This window comes from Schistocerca gregaria, chromosome 3 (genome assembly GCF_023897955.1).
Source record: "Schistocerca gregaria isolate iqSchGreg1 chromosome 3, iqSchGreg1.2, whole genome shotgun sequence".
Classification (NCBI taxonomy): Eukaryota; Metazoa; Arthropoda; class Insecta; order Orthoptera; family Acrididae; genus Schistocerca; species Schistocerca gregaria.
The window spans coordinates 846,639,411-846,661,499 of record NC_064922.1 but is presented as its reverse complement, the minus strand read 5'-3'; the positions used below and the strand labels follow the sequence as shown (position 1 = coordinate 846,661,499).

Sequence of the window (22,089 nt, the reverse complement as noted above, 5' to 3'; positions counted from 1 at the left end):
CAAATGAAGTAGTAAACTCTGGACTTCCGAGAACACAAGATTCTGGGTGATTAAATGAAGTGCCAATAAGATCATGTGTTGTAAACATAACTAGAAAGTAAAAAAAAATTAAAATTGCTGAAATATTTTGTGAAATCTTTTATATAAAAGTAAGAAATCAAACACGTTAGCGTATGAATGACGCTCGAAAGCAAGTACAAAAAATGGGACGAGTCAAATATTTTTCTAATCTATTTCATTTCTTACTTTTAAAGAAATCATTTCACGAACCATTTCAAAATTATTTTTTTCAGTTTGTTTTAATTGTGTTCTTGATGTAAATGTGTGCTCCCTGGCTACAGGGACCTGGGTTCGCTGATGCACCTGCTGAAAGGCAGCCTCGGTTCCGGGATCCTGGCGATGCCGATGGCCTTCAAGAACGCGGGCACCGTCGTCGGCTTCGTTGGGACCGTGCTCATCGGCATGCTCTGCGCGCACTGCGTCCACATGCTGGTCAGTGGTGACGCCGAGTCTTCCTCTTAATATCTGCCTGCTATCCAGAGGAAGCATACCTTTTGTTCGTTACTGGTGTGTCTACTGTGCTGGACCAACGCTTTGTACCAGTTATGCAAATTAAGCTCATGTTGTTCACCTCTTGTATGATGATCTCTGAGTGCCAGACTGCTAAAGGTAAATTAACAAGTTTCAGACTTATACGAGGGTCGAAAACATTTTACGTTAACTAAAAGTGATTAAAACGGAAACCCATAGATTTTCTGAGCGTAGAAGCTAGCAGGTGGAGAAGCTTGAACAATGGATTACCACAAGGATCAGTTCCGGCTCCCATGCTGTTTAATTTGCACGTTCACGACATTACAGATATTACTTCCAAGAAAATGCAGAATACAATTAACCTGGCAATAATACGTCCGAATAAAAATATCTAGCATTCTAAAAATACTCTCTAAATTGACATTATCATACTAAATCAGTACTTTTGCAAACGGAGACTCCAACCAAACTTGGAGAAAGCGTTCCATCTCCACAATAAAGAGTCACATTGGAAGTTACATATGCTTCTGTATGAGGTCGTAGATGGCCATAATTACGTCCCTAAATATCTAGTTGTTATCATCGATCAGACACAGCCATCTAAGTAACACTGCACAAAGCTTGTCAAAGAAGCTTGGCTCAAGGATAGATCGATTCCACAATATAGCCTGGAACAGCTGGGGAGTAAATGTAGATACTCTACATAATGCTACATTTTCACTCAGTTGCTGAATATCGTGGAGCATTACGGGAAAACAGCATACATACAACCAGGACAGATGCACATCTGAATGAGGCCATGGAGACAATTACTGCCATCGGCAGCTGTAGTCTCATTCACTTTTTCTAGAAGAAAAGTTTTAAGGGTGCAAATTATTAGAAGTTAGAGCAGCAAAGGATTCATTTCTGAGAAAAGTTTTCAGAAACCACCACCTATACACCTGAAGCCACTCAAGCTAGGTTTGGTCGATCTTTTGGACGCACATGTTCTCAGCGTCACCAATAAATAGAAAGAAAGCTGGAATGGACATCCACATCAAAATACGCACCTAAAGCCAAACCAAGTGCCAGATATTTCATGGTTTGATCTTCTTCGTTTCGAATGGTCGAGACTCTTTTGCATGCGAACAGGTCAAATGAGATGTGCCATGTCATGAAGAAGTGGGGCTACTGTGAAAGGCCACCACGTGGTTATGGTCTGTAGGAACAGACAGTAAGACAGTCACGGAGAACCACCCACTCCACGCATTTAAATGAGTCCTGAAAGACTTACTTGAACTGATACCAAGTGTCTGGTAGTCAAATATACACACTTACCTGTACATTCGTTGCCTTCCCTTTCCGTAAAATTGCCTTCGTGTTTGTTTTTCTTAGACATAATGTGTGAGGCGTTCACGTACAGATACTGTGATTATTGGTTCCTTAATATACTCCCACTTGAGTGTTGTAATTGTTTTTTCTCTATATCCAGCAGTCTTCTGGCAAAAATTTCACAGAATGTACTACCTAATGTTTTCTTCATGGTCATAACTGTACTATAAAGTGGACTACGCCTGACAATGTAGACTTTCCATTTTGCGTATGTGCATAACTTCTATAACTGACCTGCTGCCCAGGGAAAGATAAGCATTAATGGCTTGCTTGTGCCATGTGTACTTGGGGGCAATAACCAACTTGAAAACTTGCCGCTGGTAATAACTCTCCGAAAATGAAGTAAATACTGATGTAACGGTGTTCAGTACACTGTCCTCAGTCATCAAGAGAAATATCTGCTCTTATATCCCTAACACTCTGTATATTTCTTCCACCATTCTTCTCCCCCCCCCCCTCTCTCTCTCTCTCTCTATCTCTCTATCTCTCTCATATGTCATGAATAGAAATATCTGCTCTTATATCCCTCCCAACTTTCTGCTCTCTCTCTCTCTCTCTCTCTCTCTCTCTCTCTCTCTCTTTCCACTGCATATTACTGCCCTGCCAACCAGCAGTCAATATTCGCACATTCGTTTAAATGTATAGGGTTCTTGTCTTTTCTCAAAAAGCCTAACTGTCGTAGAGGTAAATTGCACCCGAAGATGAACCTGAGCTATCGACAAGCATGAATATGCACAGGAACACGAGCTGTTAACAGAAATTAAAATTAACAGGAGATTTAACTGCTCTAAAGCGTGGGTATACTGCTTAACACATGAACAAGAGCTAACAACGAAAATTAACGTGGTTTAGTCTTTGTGCTGCAATTTTCATTGTGCAGGAACCCAGTTTGTACTCTTCAGCCGTAGCGGCACCAGTGTGACAGCAGCGCGCTTGTTTTGTTGCAGGTGCGGTCGTCCCACATCGTCTGCCGGAGGGCCCGTGTCCCAATGCTGGGGTTCGCGGAGACGGCGGAGTACGCCTTCCTGTATGGGCCGAGCCGCCTCAAGGCATGGGCCCGATTCTCCAGGTGTGTCTTCTTGTAAAGCAGCAGTCTACAGGGCACAGTCAGAACTGTCAATTTCTTCAGAAGTTCACAAACTGTGGTTTCGCCACCGTTGCTGCCGTTGAGTCTTTTCTCCACTTCATCCATTCGAGGTGTCGAATGAAATGTGCGTTGGATAGCTAGCAAAACGTGACAGTTAGCATCGGGAGCCTGAGAAAACTGAAACTTCCACTCCTCTCACCTGACATCCAATGCTGAGCCAGTCGCACAATCTGCAGTCCGTGCGTGACGCATATGACAGCGTATCGTAAATGTTCATGAGATAAATTAATGCAGTAATTAATCCAGAGTTCGAGCTTCATCACGTTTACAGAATCCTCAAGAGTCAATTAAAAACAAATTCGTAGTAAGTGAGGTATAGGCATGCGTATTCAAGTGCAGAGACATGCAAACAGGCAGAATACGGCGCTGCTGTCGGGCAACGCCTTTATAAGACAACAAGTGTCTGGCGCATTTGTTAGATCGGTTACTGCTGCTACAATGGCAGGTTATCAAGATTTAAAAGAGTTTGAGCGAGGTGTTATAGTTGGCTCGCGAGCAATGAGACACAGCACCTGCGAGGTACCGATTAAGTGGGGATTTTCCCATACGACCATTTCACGAGTGTACCGTGACAATCAATCATCTGGTGAAACATCAAATCTCCGACATTGCTGTCGCCGAAAAAAGATACTTCAAGAACGGGACCAACGACGACTGAACGAAATCGTTCAACGCGACAGGAGTGCAACCCTGACGCAAAATGCTGTAGATTTCAACGCTGGGTCATCACCAAGTGTCAGCATGCGAACCATTCAACAAAACATCATCGATAAGGGCTTTCGGAGCCAAAGGCCCATTCATGTACCCTTGATTACTGCACGACACAAAGGTTTACGCCTTGCCTGGGACCGTCAACGCTGACATTGGACTGACCGGAAACATGTTGCCTGCTCGGACGAGTCTCGTTTCACGTTGTATCGAGCGGATGGACGTGTACGGGTATGTAGACAAGCTCATAAATCCATGGACACTGCACGTCAGCAGGCGCTATTCTAGCTGGTGGAGGCTCTGTAATGGTGTGTGGTGTGTGCAGTTGGAGTGATATGGGACCACTGACGCCTCTAGATACGACTCTGAAACGTCACACGTACGTAAGCACCCTGTCTGACCACCTGAATTTATTCATGTCCATTGTACATTCCGACCCACGTGGACAATTCCAGCAAGACAATGCGACACCCCACAACCAAAATTCCTACAGAAAGGCTTCAGGAACACTTCCCTGAGTTTAAACACTTCCGCTGGCCACCAAACACCTCAGACATGTACATTACTGAGCACATCTGGGATGCCTTGCAACGTGCTGTTCAGAAGAGATCTCCACCCCCTCGTACTCTTACGGATTTATGGACAGCCCTGCACTATTCATGGTGTCAGTTCCGTCCAGCACTACTTCAGATATTAACCGAGTCCATGCTGCGTCGTGTTGCGACACTTCTGCGTGCGCGATGGGGAAGTTCTGCCAGTTTCTTCGGCTCTTCAGTGTATTTGTCAGTTTTATCAATAATTTAAATTTTGACTTAGAATGAAGTGAAATATCACAAGTTACCTACCCACTGCATGTAAATAAGGACTTGCACATTTCAGGACCAAACATGGGAATGAAATAATAATGACGTACCAAATTTCGAGACAATTCATATTTCATTATATGGTCCAGTGACGACAAACTATTGGTGTTTATTGAAGTACTCGATCTCAATTTAAACAGTATATGTTTGAACATTTGATAAAAGTTTGCATAATATTTCATATCTGAACTGTACTTCGTATTGTGGAAAGAATACAGTTTATGTGAAATGTTGTTATTTCGTACTTGTGATACCAACAATGGTTAAATTATTTCAGGAGCTATTTCCTCATTACTTAACATTATTGACAAAGAGTTATTTTGCAGCTATGAAGAGCCGCAAATTTTAGGAAGGAAGATGTAGACTACAGCTAACACGTTTACGACTATTTTGCGGTTAATAACGTTAGTGGTATACAGACCCATGTTGATTGGGTGGACAGTATAACAAGAAAACCAACCCATTGCCCCACAGAGGGTCGCAGAGGGTCGTTCAGTTGTAACATAGACTAAGAATGATACGCCGAGATGCCCACGAGACGTCAGCATAGCCAAAATGGAGAAGTGACGTAACTGTGGTGACGTGTGAATTTACAGAGACAGCTACTCAATCGTTAACAGTATAGATGTGTGATAGACACGTCCATCCTGGGACAATACGGCATTGTTCAATTTTTGTATAAAGCAAGCATCATGGGTTGGGTTGGGTTGATTTGGTGGAAGACACCAAACAGCGAGGTCATCGGTCTCATTGGATTAGGGAATGACGGTGTAGGAACTCTGCCATCCCGGCTTTTATCTGAAGCGATTTAGGGAAATCACGGAAAACGTAAAGCAGGATGGACGGACACGGGACTGAACCGTCGTCCTCTCCAGTCCAAAAGCGTCACAGCAAATGCAGTTTATAGCCGAGCACGGCCAGTGTAAAAACAACTGTACTCCAAACGTAGCACCCTCTACAGATTACGACGGTACGACGGATCTCTCTGGCCAATGGCAGTGACCTGTAATCGATGATGGAAGCTTCTCGTGTAGGCTTGCCTGTGTAGGAGTGTGCGCATCGTAAGCATACCATATCTACGGATTGCCAAGTTCTTTGGGAAGTGAACGTTCGGTGGACATTGTCGCCCTGACGATGCGGCTCTTGTGATTTGAGCGCGAGTGTGTTTTGAAATGTAAACTGGTAGTCGAGTCAGGTAGGTAGAATATTGAGGAACAGAGTTATATCGAATATTACTGACTATTAAAAATGTAATAACTGTCGACGATGGGTAGAGAAGTGGAATTAAAGGTAAACTATTAATTAGAGAACTCAAAGAATGGATGGCAATACGGAATTCTTGACGGAAGTTCTAGTTTAAAGTGGCAGAAGTGGTAGTTTAATAATCATGCGTGAGTGATAAAGAAGCAGTAACCCTCCACCATGATGTCTCGTCAAACTTTTCGTAATTTTCAGGGAGACATTTCCAGAATGGTACCAAGCATATATATAGACCTAGTAGATAGTGTCGGAAGTTCCGTGCCGCTTTTCGCTTATGTATACAGACAAGTTGCAGTATTAGAAAATTGTAGCGAAGTGCAGGAAGATCTGCAGCGGATAGGCACTTAGTGCAGGGAGTAGCAACTGACCCTTAACGTAGACAAATGTAATGCATTGCGAATACATAGAAAGAAGGATCCTTTATTGTATGATTATATGATAGCGGAACAAACACTGGTAGCAGATACTTCTGTAAAATATCTGGGAGTATGCGTGCGGAACGATTTGAAGTGGAATGATCATATAAAATTAATTGTTGGTAAGGCGGGTACCAGGTTGAAATTCATTGGGAGAGTCCTTAGAAAATGTAGTCCATCAACAAAGGAGGTGGCTTACAAAACACTCGTTCGACCTATACTTGAGTATTACTCATCAGTGTGGGATCCGTACCAGGTCGGGTTGACGGAGGAGGTAGAGAAGATACAAAGAAGAGCGGCGCGTTTCGTCACAGGGTTATTTGCTAACCGTGATAGCGTTACGGAGATGTTTAGCAAACTCACGTGGCAGACTCTGCAAGAGAGGCGCTCTGCATCGCTGTGTGGTGTTCGCCAGGTTTCGAGAGGGTGCGTTTCTGGATGAGGTATCGAATATATTGCTTCCCCCTACTTATACCTCCCGAGGAGATCACGAATGTAAAATTAGACGGAGGCTTTCCGGCAGTCGTTCTTCCCGCGAACCATACGCGATTGGAACACAAAAGGGAGGTAATGACAGTGGCACGTGAAGTGCCCTCCGCCACACACCGTTGGGTGGCTTGCGGAGTATAAGTGTAGATGTAGATGAAGCAGAGTAAATGTAGTGGCGGGAGTGAATGAGCACTGCAGATTGTCAACGTTGCAACTTTGCGTAATAAACTGTCACTAAAAATTACAAGCGCCGTTCGTGTGCGTTACTGAATATAAAACAGGTGCATAATATCATTTATTGAAGTGCAATGAAGAGTAATCAGATCTTATTTAAAAGAATCGAAACACAGATGCGGATTTGGTGCTTGGCACTCGCTTCCAGACTGCTAAACTCCATGTGAGTTCTTCGCTCCCAAATAAACAATTTACGATAACCTTTAATTAATTTTTTGACTAGTAATAACTATTGAAACAAAGCAAGGGAGGTCTGGAAGCTTGCAATGTCTGTAACCAATGGTTGTGAACATTAGCGAGGGATACGTACATACACCAATGTACAGAGATCAAGGCTATCCCGACAACTTGACATCAAGCAGAAAGATTTACGCATGTGAATCAGAAGGACGGAAGAAAACGCTCAGAGCGCGTTGTGGTATAGACGAAACATGGTGCCATTATTTCCAAGAGTCAACAAACTGGACGAGTCAGGAATGAAGAGCCGGCCGGTGTGGCCGTGCCATTCAAGGTGCTTCAGTCTGGAACCGCGTGACCGCTACGGTCGCAGGTTCGAATCCTGCATCGGGCATGGATGTGTGTGATGTCCTTAGATTAGTTAGGTTTAAGTGGTTCTAAGTTCTAGGGGACTGATGACCATAGATGTCCCATAGTGCTCAGAGCAATTTGAACCATCAGGAATGAAGACATTCGCCGCCACCCATGTCAAAGTAGGCCCACCTATAAGCTGTAGACGCCAGTGGCGAACACAATCAGCGCTCCAAGATCATGGCATATTTAAAATAAAAAAATAGACTAGCGCTCAAACAGTATCACTAGCTGAAATTTTACTTCAGCACGCAAGGTCTCACTAACAAAGCAGCGCATGTCATTTAGTGTTCCTTACGATGGGAGGTCTTGGATCAGCTGCCCAACAGCCCAGACCTACCAGCTCTCAATTATCATACACTGAAGAGCCAGACCAAATGGTACATCTGCGTATTTTAGCGTAGGACCCCCGCGAGCACGCAGAAGGGTCGCAGCAGCAGGTGGTATGCACCCGACCAATGACTGAAATAGTGTTGGAGGGAACTGACACCATGAATCCTGCAGGGTTGTCCATAAGTCCATCACAGTACGACGGGGTGGAGATCTGTTCTGAACAGCACATTGGAAGGCAACCCGGATGTGCTCAGTACTGTTCATGTCTGGAAAGTTAGGTGGCTAACTGAAGTGTTTAAACTCAGAAGAGCGTTCATGGAGCCACTCTGTAGCATTATGGACGTGTGGGGTGTCACACTATCCTGCTGGAATTGGCTAAGACCGTTGGAATGAACAATGGACAAGCTTGGATGCAGGTGATCAGAAAGAATGCTCACGTACGTGTCACCTGTCAGAGTCGTATCTAGAGGTAGCAGGGGTCCCATACCTCTCCAACTGCAGACGCCACACACCATTACAGAGCCTCCACCAGCATGAACAGTCCCCTGCTGACAAGCAGGGTACATCCACTTGATACACTTTGAAACGAGACTCGTTGGCCCAGGCAACATGTTTCCAGTCATCAATGTCAGTGTTGGCGGGCCAGGCGAGGCGTAAAGCTTTGTGTTCTGCAGCCATCAAGGGTATGCGAGTGGGCCTTTGGTTTCTAAGGCCAGTACCGACGATGTTTCGTTGAATGGTCCGCACGCTGACACTTGTAGATGGCGCAACATTGAAATGTGCAGCGATTTGCGGAGGGGTTGCACTTCTGTCACGTTAAACGATTCTCTTCAATCGTCGTTGTTCCCGTTCTTGCAGGATCTTTTTCCATCCGCAGCGATGTCGGAGATTGGATGTTTTACCGAATTCCTGTTACGGTACACTCGTGAAGTAGTCGTATGGTTAATCCCCACTTCATCGCTAGCTCGCATACGCTGTGTCATATCGCTCGTGCTCCGACTATAACACCACGTACAAGCTCACCTAAATCTTGATAGCCTGATATTGTAGTTGCAGCAACCGATCTAACAACTGCGCCAGACACTTGTTTTCTTACATAGGGGTTGCCAACCGCAGCGCCGTCTTCTGCCTCTTTACATATCTATGAATGCTTATACCCATTTCTTTGGCGCTTCAGTGTACGTTTCGTCCATTGAAGAGGGCTCTGAGAGTCAGTGCTCCATCATCGACCTTCGTCTTTTTTCACGGAAGGTGTAATAAAATTACACCAAGGTTGGAAAAGTAACCTGATGAGTTACGATGATTATCTGTAAACTCTGTCCAAGCCTCGTTGCTATGATTCTCGACTCCTCTAGTTTCCGTTTGCCATTAAAGTATCTGCGATGCATCAAACACTGGTCTACAGGATGTAACAAAAAGATACGTCCCAACTTTCAGGAAACATTCCTCACACATAGAGGAGTAAAATGTGTTATACTGACGTGTGTGAGTTTGGAAACGCTCTTTTTTCATGCTGGAGGACATATTCTGCTTTTTTTTCATTATGACATTAATCATGAGAAACACACTGAAACAGAATGTACCAGGATTACATGAAGCGTTTTCTTACATGAAATTTTCAGAATAGCCCGCTGTTTACGTTGGTTCGTATGTACAGTAAAGTGTAATTCTTAGTTCACCGCCAGGTTTGTTGTTCCGTCCGAACGAAACTAATGTTTAGATGTACTCACTACATTGTGTGTGATGAAATACGACTAACTCCATTGCTTGTGTTGACATACGGTTAGCTTCAATGCTTGTGTTGACATGCGACAAAGTTCAGTGCTCTACTAGCAACAAGCACACAGCATCAGCCGTTTAGTGTTTACCACGGACTGTGCAAACACGAAGCATCAATTGTTTAGTGTTCATCAAGCCGTGGTTTCCGATGCAGTGGAAGAGAAATGTACTCAGATGGGCAACCGGCAGACAGCAGGACGTTTCAAGAAATTGACCGCCGTATTAGGGCGGACGGGAATTTAAGCCTACTGCTAGCGACTGGGTAAGGCCTAGGAGGACGAGGATACCTCAAATGGCCGAGCAATGTCTTTGTGCAGTTGATGATAACTCTAGTGTGGACACAAAACGGATACAAGAAGTGACACTGACCGCATGACTGCTTCTGCTAACGAAGGGCATTTTGAGCACTTCACTTAGGAAAGCGTTTCGTGCTGTGCTGATGCGTTCTATCCCTGTGTGTTTCCCATGCTTAATGTGTTGAAGAGTTATAGAAACTGAAGTCTGAAATGGAACTAAAGCGTTTCCGCATACATGTTCAGATTATCAAGTTGTGAGAAACGTTTCCTGTACTCTGAATTTAAACGTGCGGACGAAGTAGTGTGTTACTGCTGGATTCTGAGATCAATGGTTTGAGCCTGAGAAAAGATTGCTTATCACAACAAATACTATTTTCTTCAGTCTTTCGTCTTGCTTACTTTAACTCGGTGGACATACAGGGTGACGAATATTGAACTGTATGAAAACAATGAAAAAAAAAACGTAAATTAGCTACAAACGACTGCGTACACATGTAAACGTCACTACAGATATTCGGATTTACGTTGTGGCATCCTCGATATGCCTGCCATCATTAGCGATCATGTGGCGCAACGAATACCGAAATTTTGCATGGCCCGCTGAAGTGTCAGAACATTGGTGCTGTCGATGAATGCATGTTTTCAGCTCAGCAGTGGTTTTTCTTTACTATAGCTCCACAAAAAGGAATCGCATGTGTTGAGATCCGGAGAATATGGCGTCCAGTCAAGGCCCATGCCAGTGGCCTCTGGGTACTCCAGAGCCAGAGTGCGGTCCCCAAAGCGCGCTCCTCCAGGCATCAAACATTCTCCTGCTTCGATGGGGTCGAGCTCCGTCTTGCCTGACCCAAATCTTGTCGAAGTCAGTGTCACTTTGGATAATGGGGATGAAATCATCTTCCAAAACCTTTACGTACCGTTCGGCAGACACCGTGCCATCAAGGAATATCGCACCGATTATTCCGTGACTGAACATTGCACGCCACACAGTCATCCGTTGAGGTGATTAATTACGAACCCATCCAAATGAAAGTGGGCTTCATTGCTAAACAAAACCATTCGGCGCATTATATTTCCCATGATGCTGCGAGGCCAACGGTGCAATTTGAACGTCTTAAAGCAAACCGTTCAGAAGTTATGACGATTTTATTTCATGTAATTCAAAAATTGTCACCCTGTGTCTTCAATGATCTAGAATATTTTTAATTTCGTTCCACAATACCAAATGTGAGAATGTTTATATTTCCTTTTTTTTAATTTACATTGCTACATGAGGTTCTTGAAGATTATGAGTAATTTCAAAGTACGTTTGACCTTCTTTGTAATTCTTCTAATAAATGAACTGTGTAAGACAAAATGTACTACACAGAACTGTTGTATGGACTGTGTTACAAAGGGACGATAATCGATAATTGCAGCGGGATAGTCAGTTGTGTGCAGTGTCGTAGCTAACACGCGCGTAATTGTGTATTCGTGCTAGACAGAAAACACACGATAATTTACGCCCGCGTTCTTATGTTTCGCTCACGCTTCAAACTGAATTTCGACGTGGACGCTATGAAACAAAAAGACTGTGTGAATACTGTGACCTTCGTGGAGTACTATAAACAGCGGTGACAATGTACACGCAAGTGAACAGTGATTGCCGTTGGTAGAACTGAACAATTTGTATACACAGGGTGATAGTGAACTATATGAAACAAAGCCGTCATAACTTCTGAACGCCTTGTGTTGGGACGTTCAAACTGGACCGCTGGTCGCAGGTCGTGATGGGAATCAGTATGCTTATGCGCTGTATGGTCTTTTTCAGCGATGATAACCACTTTTTTTATGGATCGGGACGTCAGTAAGCAAAATCGGTGCATTTAGGGGACTGAAAATCCGCATTTCGCGATCGAGAATTCTCTTCATAATCAACGGGTGACGGTATAGTGCGCAATGTCTAGTCACGGAATAATCGGTGCGATATTCCTTGATGGTACGGTGACTGCCGCACGGCACCTGAAGGTTTTGGAAAATGATTTCATCGCCATTATCCAAAGTGACCCTGACTTCGACAAGATGTGGTTCATGCAAGACGGGGTTCCACTCCATCGAAGCAGGAGAGCGTCTGATGTCTGGAGGAGTGCTTTGGGGGCTGCATTCTGGCTCTGGGGTACCCAGAGGCCACTGGCATGGGCCTTGCTTGGCGTCCATGTTCTTCGGATCTGAACACATGCGGCTACTGTTTGTGGGGCTGTATTTAAGCAATAACCCCAGAAGCATTGATGAGGTGAAAACAGCCATACGTGAGGTCATCGACAGCATCGATATGCCGAACTTCAGCAGGTCATGCAGAATATCGCTATTCGTCAGCATCACTTCATCGCCAATGATGGCAGGCGTATCGAACACGTCGTAACTTAAATCTGAATATGTGTAGTGACGTTTACATGCTGAATAAAGAGTGCGCTCGCCGTAGTTTGTAACTAATTTACATTTCTTTTCCAATCAAGAACAACCACCAAGATAATAAACATAGAAGTAGATGTCCTCGGTGTAGCAAAGAAGCTCAAGTCACTTGATAAAGGCAAGGCCTGCGGTCCAGATTGTAGAACCGTCAGGTTCCTTTCATAGTACGCTGATACAATAGCTCCATATTTATCAATTATATACAACCGCTGTCTCACAAAAAGATCCGTACCTAAAGACTGGAAAATTGCTCAAGTCACCCAAATACCCAAAGAGGAAAATATTAGTACTCCTCTGAATTACAGGTCCGTATCACTAACGTCGTTCTGCAGTAGGATTTCGGGATTTCTGAAAATATACTGTATTCGGACAATATGAATTACCCCTTAGAAAACGATTTATTGGCACAGACATCACGGACCTAGAAAATACCGTTCTTGTGAAACACAACTAGCTCTTTATACTCATGAAGTAATCAATACTATCGACAGGGGATGTCAAATTGATTCCGTATTTTTAGATTTCCAGAAGGCTTTCGACACCGTTCCCCACAAGCGTCTACTAATAAAATTGCGTGACTATCGAATATCGCCTCAGTTGTGCGACTGGATTCGTCATTTCCTGGCAAAAAGGTCATAGTTCTTAGTAATAGACAGGAAGTTATCGAGTAAAACAGAGATAATATCCGGTGTTCCCCAAGGAAGTGTTATAGGTCCTATATCGTTCCTGATCTATATTAACGACATAGGAGACAATCTGAGTAGCCGTCTTAGACTGTTTACCTATGATGCTGTCATTCAACGTCTTGTGAAGTCATCAGATGCCCAAAACGAGTTGCAAAATGATTTAGATAAGACAGCTGTATGGCGCGAAAAGTGGCAGTTGATGCTGAATAAAGAAAAGTGTGAAGTCGTTCACATGGGTAATCCACTAAATTTAGATTACACGATAAGTCACACAAACGTTAAGACTGGAAATTCAACTAAATACTTAAGAATTACAATTACAAATAACCTAAATTGGAACGCTCACATAGATAATGTTGTGGGTAGAGCAATCAGCGATTCATTGGCAAATCACTTAGAAACTGTAACTGGTCTACTAAAGAAACTGCTTATATCACGCTTGTCTGCCCTATTCTGGAGTATTGCTGTGAGGTGTGGGATCCCCATCAGGTGGGACTGACGGATGACATCGAAAAAGTTCAAAGAAGGGCAGCTCGCTTTGTATTATAGCGAAATACGGGAGAGAGTTCCAAAGACATGATACGTGAATTGGAGTGGCAATCATTAAAACAAAGTTGTTTTTCGTTGCGACGGGATCTTCTTATGAAATTTCAATCATCAGTTTTCTCCTCCGATTGCGAAAACATTCTGTTGGCACCTACCTACATGCGGAGAAATGATCATCACGATAAAATAAGAGAAATCAGGGCTCGTGCAGAAAAATATAAGTGCTCATTTTTCCCTCTCGACGTTCGAGAGTAGAACGGTAGAGAGATAGCTTGTAGGTGGTTTATGAACCCTCTGCCAGGCACTTTGTTGTGAATAGCAGAGTAATCACGTAGACGCAGATGTAAATGTAGATATAGTTAATTAATTGTCACTGTGCAACTGAGCTGTAAACTAATGTACTTTAAAGTTGTTATCTTGTTTGGAACACAATAAACTGCTGCGCGTGTAAAACATTAAGTACCGTCATGAAGACTTCGCTTCAACTGTTTATGACGTGTGACACTGTTTTTGTCAGTAGGGTGAATTTTCGATCTCGATTGCTAAAAGCGGACAAACTGTCACTTTGCGATCTACGAGTCAACGTGAATTTTATAATGTTTTAAAGCTGTGCACTGAACGTGAGTGACGTAGTCGCTTGTGTAAGAGACGGTATTGTCGTGCAATTACGAAACCGAATTTATACATTAACACTTGACCAGCCCATGACAACAGCAGTCTGACGAAGGGTGCTGTTGCCTGGCGAGTCATACTCTAAGCGAGAGGATGTGCCCACTGCAGTTTCACAACTGATGGAACTATAATAATTATAATCATCTTGGTATTGAAGCTCTTTTTTTCCGTGTTTGCTTTAACAATATATATGTTTTTGGATAGGGTCCGCCTTTAGCAAAACACAGTTTTGTTTTATAACCCAAACTGCAGTGAAACATGTTTGGGTTATAAAACAAAACTGTATTTTGCTAATGGCGGACCCTATCCAAAAACATATATATAATAATTATACTTTCAACACCATCAAGCCGCCATCTACGTACAAAGTACAGACCACGCAAAGATAACCTGCTTTGCATGGCACTCTTTTCTATGAACACTAAAAGCATTTTAAACAGTTCCAAATGTAATTTCTTCTGATTTTATGACAAACTTTTCTTAATATTTGCTTTCCTTAAAATTAATGTTGTTTCTGCAAAGAGTGTTTCTTTATTGACATTGTTGATTCCGCCATTAACACCAGTCGATACTACCTCCTCTTCGTTTTATTATGGTGTTTATTATTGAATGTGTTTTAGCCTGTCTTTTGGACGCTTCTACTTCTACGTACGTGGATAGCGTTTTATCAAGTGAATTAACTTTTTTTGTGATATGTGATAACTCGCATAAGCTGTGTCGTCTGCCATTAGATTCCGACAACCGACCAATCACAGATAGGTGGTCCGTCCGCTATTGGTGAAAGGTACGCCATGCAGGTGGGAATTTTGAATCTGACTGCTGTCACTTACGTAATCTGTGTTTACAGTCAATAGGGCCTCATATTACGGCATACTCACTGCCAAGCGCAAGTTTATTTAACTGTGCCAGGCGCTTAAATGTGATTTGCAGAGTATCCACGCAGATGTAGATGTAGATGTTTATTTATTGTTTATTTATAGTCTTGAGAGTAAGCTTATCCATTACGGCTATTTTAGGACCTGTGACTGTTAATTAAATGTAAATACGTAAAACTGTAACCAGTCACTTTTTTGAATAGTTATTTGTAATTCCATGAACCTGTTTTCGAACCTTTTCAGGTTCATGTTCAGATGGTTTTCTGGAAGTTACATCACTATTTCTAGCATAATGCTGGGTGCTGTCTCTGTAACAGGAAGATGGAACATGTATTAATGTACCGCCATGAGTATTGTATAGCTGTCGATATGGATGCAAAATTTTAGTTTTGTACTTAGTGCGACAGCATGGGCAGGTTTTTTCTGTTAGTGTCCATCTATTTGCTTCCATTTTGATGTCCCGTTGGTGTATCACTACATACATTTTTACAAAATCTGTATGCATTTACACTGTGATTCCTATTACTAAAGCCGGCCGCGGTGGTCTCGCGGTTCTAGGCGCGCAGTCCGGAACCGTGAGACTGCTACTGTCGCAGGTTCGAATCCTGACTCGGGCATGGATGTGTGTGATGTCCTTAGGTTAGTTAGGTTTAAGTAGTTCTGAGTTCTAGGAGACTAAAGGAGACTAATGACCACAGCAGTTGAGTCCCATAGTGCTCAGAGCCATTTGAACCATTTGAACCTATTGCTAAAAAAAAACAAAATCTATCATTAGTAATATTCCAGATCATGTTAATGTAAGAACAGAAGTAAGTCAACAGTTCATTCTAAGCGGGGGGACATGAGAGAAGCCTCCAACAAGGATGTGTCCTGACAACTAAGCCTTACACATCCGGGCGTCCCCTGGGCGTCTAGGTATACCTAGACGGCTGATTCTCTCACACCAGAAGCAAACATGCGAGTAAATAAACGGTCCTTATCAGAGCCAACTTTAACTATCATATCTATAAATATTGAAGGCATATCATCAGCCAGAGAACATCTGTTATCCAACGTATGCCCTGAAAAAAAATGCGACGTCCTATGTATACAAGAGACGCATAGAGATGAGCGACAGAGACGACCAAAAATACAGGGCATGGAACCAGCTGCAGAAACACCGCACTCTCAGTATGGAGGTGCTATATTTGTAAGACCAGGGCTTCAGATAATCAGTGCTCACTGCACCGTAGAAAATAACATCGAAGTCATCTCAGTGGAGCTGAGTAACTGCGTGGTTACCTCTGTGTATAAGCCCCCTTCGGCTGCATTTTCCTTCACACCACCCAGGAACTTCCATAACAGCAAGACGTCTGTAGTAATCGGTGACTTTAACAGCCATAGTCATTTGTGGGGATACTCTGAAGATGACGAAAATGTGGAGGCAGTCCTCTCCTGGGCTGAATCCTGCCAGTTGTCTCTTATACATGACAGCAAGCTACCCCCTTCCTTCAACAGTGGCATGTAGCAACGTGGATTTAACGCTGACCTCCTCTTTGTGAGTGAAGACATCACACAGCTTTGCTCCAAATCTGTGTGCTCGCCCATACCAAAGACGCAACACAGACCGCTACTGTGTCAAGTTCTTCCTGCAATAAGGCCACACGAGGTGAATTTCAAACGCAGATACAATTTCAAGAAAGCTGATAGGAAAAAATTTGCTAAGATGCTCGACAAGGAGATTACGTCTGTGCGACCTATTCCTGAAGAGTATGACAGCTTTGTTCAAACTGTCTAACATTGCTCCCGGACATCAATTCCAAGAGCGTGTAGGACAATGTATCTGCAGGGTGTGACACCTGAAACAGCTCCTCTGCTGGACGAATAATATCGACTATATGAAGAAAACCCTTATAGCGAGGAAACTTATCTGGCTGCGCAAAATACGCTCTCCTCAATCTCTGAGGCGAAGAGAGAACAGTGGATTAAGCTGATGACAGAATGTGAGATGAGTAGAAGTAGTGAAAAGGCCTGGAGATTGTTACGACGCCTTAACAATGATCCCTCCCAACCCAATTCGCATAAAAATGTGAAGGCAGACCAGATCGCACACCAGCTTTTGAAAAATGGTAAACCTGACCATACCAGTAAAATCGGAAGACGAACCCTGGAAAGGGAGCCTGAACAAGAGGGAAACATTCTGTCTCGACCATTCAGTTTGAATGAGCTCGACTCAGTTCTAAATAAGTGCAAAGTCGGAAAAGTAGCAGGGGTATATGACATAAGAAGTGAACAGATCAAGAACTTTGGTCCAGGCGCAAAGTGCTGGCTACTCGAGCTAATGAATAATTGTGTCAAGAGCGGCAAGATACCAAAATCTTGGAGGAGAGCAAAAATTATAGCTATACATAAACCAGGGAAAAACCGGGATGACCCCAAAAGCTATAGGCCAATCTTCCTCCTATGCTACCTGTATAAGGTATTGGAAAGGTTGATCCTCCAAAGAATTACAGATATGATAGAACCATTACTGATCCCTCAACAGGCAGGATTCAGACAAGGGAAGTGCTGCACAGCACAGGTGTTGAATTTGACACAGCATATAGAGGACGGCTTCCAAAGGCGGCAGATATCAGGAGCGATGTTTGTAGATCTTTCAGCCGCCTACGACACTGTCAACCATAGACTCTTGTTGCTGAAGCTATACAACCTCACCAAGGATTACAAACTAACCTGTCTAATTAGAAAACTTCTGCAGAACCGAAGATATTTTGTGGAATATCAAGGACAAAGAAGCAGATGGAGGCAGCAGAAAAATGGTTTGCCACAGGGCAGTGTACTGGCACCCACCCCCTTCAATATATACACTAACGACCAGCCAGACATGTCGTATCACTACGGGTTGTCTAAGAGCCACACCTGTGGGAAAAGTGTACTGCTTATCCGGCATAGACCCCCCGGACATCCGAAGAGATACAGCAGCACAGAGTGAAATGAAGAAGGCATTAACATCCCAAGCCCATACACTACATGGCCACCAACCGGCACAGCAAAGACTTGTGTCTAGAAAGAGGTTCCTTCACAGCACAGAACCACTCGCTGACACTCCACATCAACACCGGGAGAAGAGATGGCAGGTCAGATGCCAGCATCTGGAGGAGTGGCTGATCCCGCAAGAACTACTTCCCCCAGGCCACACAGAGAAATGGCCCATAGGGAAATCACTCAACCGCCTGCGTTCTTCTGTCACAAGATCCAAGAGTAATCTGGAGAGGTGGGGCTTCAAGGTGGACACTCTCTCCAGTGTGACTGCGGAGCTGCCGTGCAGACATCAACACATCTACTACAATGCACATTACCTCCAATTGTGTGCACCATGGAGGACCTCGTAAACGCTACAAAAAGTGCACTGGACGTTGCAAATTTTTGGGCATCTACTGTATAGATTTAAATTACCTTAAGTTTGACAACACAATCTGTGCCTAATCCTTTATTTCATTATTGACTAGTTTAATTTATTAACCATAATGTATGTATGTATGTAGTAATGTATCTAATATTGTTTTTTTTTGGTTTGCTTCTGACACGAAAAAATTCGAAGCTTTGTTATTTTTTTTAAATTTATATATAAAGTTTATGGTCATGCAGAGAGCTGAAACTCATTCTAACTACTATAGCTCTGCATTATTTTATTTCAGGGCACTCGTGTAACGCCAATCTTGATTAAAGTATTAGGACATAAATTGACTGTATTATACGTCAATATACGAATAGAAAAAAATATCAGATCATTTGAAGCATGTTGTTGCAGTAATTCGTTTATTTATTAATTCAATTTTGAGCTCTCATGTTAACTCCAGTGTGATTGAAGTATTTACCCACATATCGACTTTAAATCGTGTTGTTGTTCTTGTGCTCTTCGGTCCTGAGACTGGTTTGATGCAGCTCTCCATGCTACTCTATCCTGTGCAAGCTTCTTCATCTCCCAGTACCTACTGCAACCTACATCCTTCTGAATCTGTTTAGTGTATTCATCTCTTGGTCTCCCTCTACGATTTTTACCCTCCACGCTGCCTTCCAATACTAAACAGGTGATCCCTTGATCCCTCAGAAAATGTCCTACCAACCGATCCCTTCTTCTAGTCAACTTGTGCCACAAACTTCTCTTCTCCCCAGTCCTATTCAATTCATCCTCATTGGTTATATGATCTACCCATCTAATCTTCAGCATTCCTCTGTAGCACCACATTTCGAAAGCTTCTATTCTCTTCTTGTCCATACATGGCTACGCTCCATACAAATAATTTCAGGAACGACTTCCTGACACTTAAATCAACACTCGATGTTAACAAATTTATCTTCTTTAGAAAAGCTTTCCTTGCCATTGCCAGTTTACATTCTATATCCTCTCTACTTCACATCAGTTATTTTGCACTCCAAATAGCAAAAATCCTTTACTACTTTAAGTGTCTCATTTCCTAATATAATTCCCACAGTATAACTCGACTTAATTCGATTGCATTCCAATATCCTCGTTTTGCTTTTGTTGATGTTCATCTTATACCCTCCTTTCATAACACTGTCCATTCCGTTCACCTGCTCTTCCAAGTCCTTTGCTGTCTCTGACAAAATTACAATGTCATCGGCGAACCTCAAAGTTTTTATTTCTTCTCCATGGATTTTAATACCTACTCCGAATTTTTCTTTCGTTTCCTTCACAGCTTCCTCAATATACAGATTGAATAACATCGGGGATAGGCTACACCACTGTCTCACTCCCTTCTCAACCACTGCTTCCCTTTCGTGCCCCTCGACTCTTATAATTGCCATCTGGTTTTGGACAAATTGTAAATAGCCTTTCGCTCCCTGTATTTTACCCCTGCCACCTTCATAATTTGAGAGAGAGTATTCCAGTCAACATTGCCATAAGCTTTCTCTATGTCTACAAATGCCAGAAACTTAGGTTTGTATTTCATTAATCTAGCTTCTAAGATAAGTCGTAGGGTCAGTATTGCCTCACGTGTTCCAATATTTCTACAGAATCCAAACTGATCTTCCCCGAGGTCAGCTTCTACCAGTTTTTCCTTTCGTCTGCAGAGAACACGCGTTAGTATTTTGAATCAGTGACTTATTAAACTGATTGTGCGGTAATTTTCACATCTGTCAGCACCTGCTTTCTTTGGGATCGGAATTGTTATATTCTTCTTGAAGTCTGAGGGTATTTCGCCTGTCTCATACATCTTGCTCACCAGATGGTAGAGTTTTGACAGGGCTGGCTCTCACAAGGCCGTCAGTAGTTCTAATGGAATGTTGTCTACACCCGGTACTGCCGGGTGCTCTGTCAAATTCTTCACGCAGTATCGTATCTGCCATTTCATTTTCATCTACATCCTCTTCAATTTCCACAATATTGTCCTCAAGTACATTGCCCTTGTATAGGCCCTCTATATACTCCCTCCACCTTTCTGCTTTCCCTTCTTTGCTTAGAACTTTGTTTCCATCTGAGCTCTTGATATTCATACAAGTGGTTCTCTTTTCTCCTAAGGTCTCTTTCATTTTCCTGTAGGCAGTATCTATATTATCCCTAGTGAGAAAAGCCTCTAGATCCATACATTTGTCCTCTAGCCATCCCTGCTTAGCGATTTTGCACTTCCTGTCGATCTCGTTTTTGAGACGTTTGTATTCACTTTTGCCTGTTTAATTTACTGCGTTTTTATATTTTCTCCTTTCATCAATTACATTCAATATTTCTTGTCTTACCCAAGGATTTCTACTAGCCCTCGTCTTTTTACCTACTTTATCCTCTGCTGCCTTCACTACTTCATCCCTCAGAGCTACCCATTCTTCTTTTAATGTATTTCTTTCCCCCATTCCTGTCAATTGTTCGCTTATGCTCTCCCTGAAACTCTGTACAACCTCTGGTTTAATCAGTTTACCCAGGTCCCATCTCGTTAAATTTCCACCTTTTTGCAGTTTCTCAGTTTTAATCTACAGTTCATAATCAATAGATTGTGATCAGAGTCCACATCTGCCCCTGGAAATTTCTTGCAATTTAAAACCTGGTTCCTATGTCTCTGTCTGACCATTATATAATCTATCTGATACCTTCTAGTGTCTCCAGGATTCTTCCTCGAATACAACCTTCTTTCATGATTCTTGAACCAAGTGTTAGCTATGAATATGTTATGCTCCGTGCAAAATTCTACCAGGCGGCTTCCTCTTCCATTTCTTAGCACCAATCCATATTCACCTACTGCGTTTCCTTCTCTTCCTTTTCCTACTGTCGAATTCCAGTCACCCATGACTATTAAATTTTCGTCTCCGTTCACTATCTGAATAATTTCTTTTATTTCATCACACATTTCTTCGATTTCTTCGTCATCTGCAGAGCTAGTTGGCATATAAACTTGTACTACTGTAGTAGGAGTGGGCTTCGTGTCTATCTTGGCCACAATAATGCGTTCACTATGCTGTTTGTAGTACCTTACCCGCACTCCTATTTTTTATTCATTGTTAAACCGACTCCTGCATAACCCCTATTTGATTTTATATTTATAACCCTTCATCACCTGACCAAAAGTCTTGTTCCTCCTGCCACCGAACTTCACTAATTCCCACTATATCTAACTTTAACCTATCCATTTCCCTTTTTAAATTTTCTTCTGATGTTGCAGGACGTTTGTCAACATAGCACTGCTGACCACCTACTACAGCACCTGCTGCGTCTACCTCATCTTCGTCGCGTCGAGCATCAAGCAGGTTAGCAGACTGGGTGATGTGTCATCAAAATACTGCAGACGATGTGCACTATCACCTGTCGCATCTTTATATGTCCTGTACATTCCCGTTATAACATTATCTGTTTTTG

At 42.9% G+C, this 22,089-nt stretch overlaps 1 protein-coding gene across 1 annotated transcript in view; it reads left to right on the top strand.

Moving 5' to 3' along the window:
* LOC126354752 (proton-coupled amino acid transporter-like protein pathetic) overlaps positions 1-22,089 on the top strand; it is a 144,862-nt gene that overhangs the window by 78,766 nt on the left and 44,007 nt on the right. Inside the window, exons 4-6 of the mRNA XM_050004632.1 lie at positions 342-492; positions 2,850-2,971; positions 21,896-21,980. Coding sequence (XP_049860589.1) covers positions 342-492; positions 2,850-2,971; positions 21,896-21,980 — 358 coding nt within the window. The remainder of the gene's footprint in view (positions 1-341; positions 493-2,849; positions 2,972-21,895; positions 21,981-22,089) is intronic.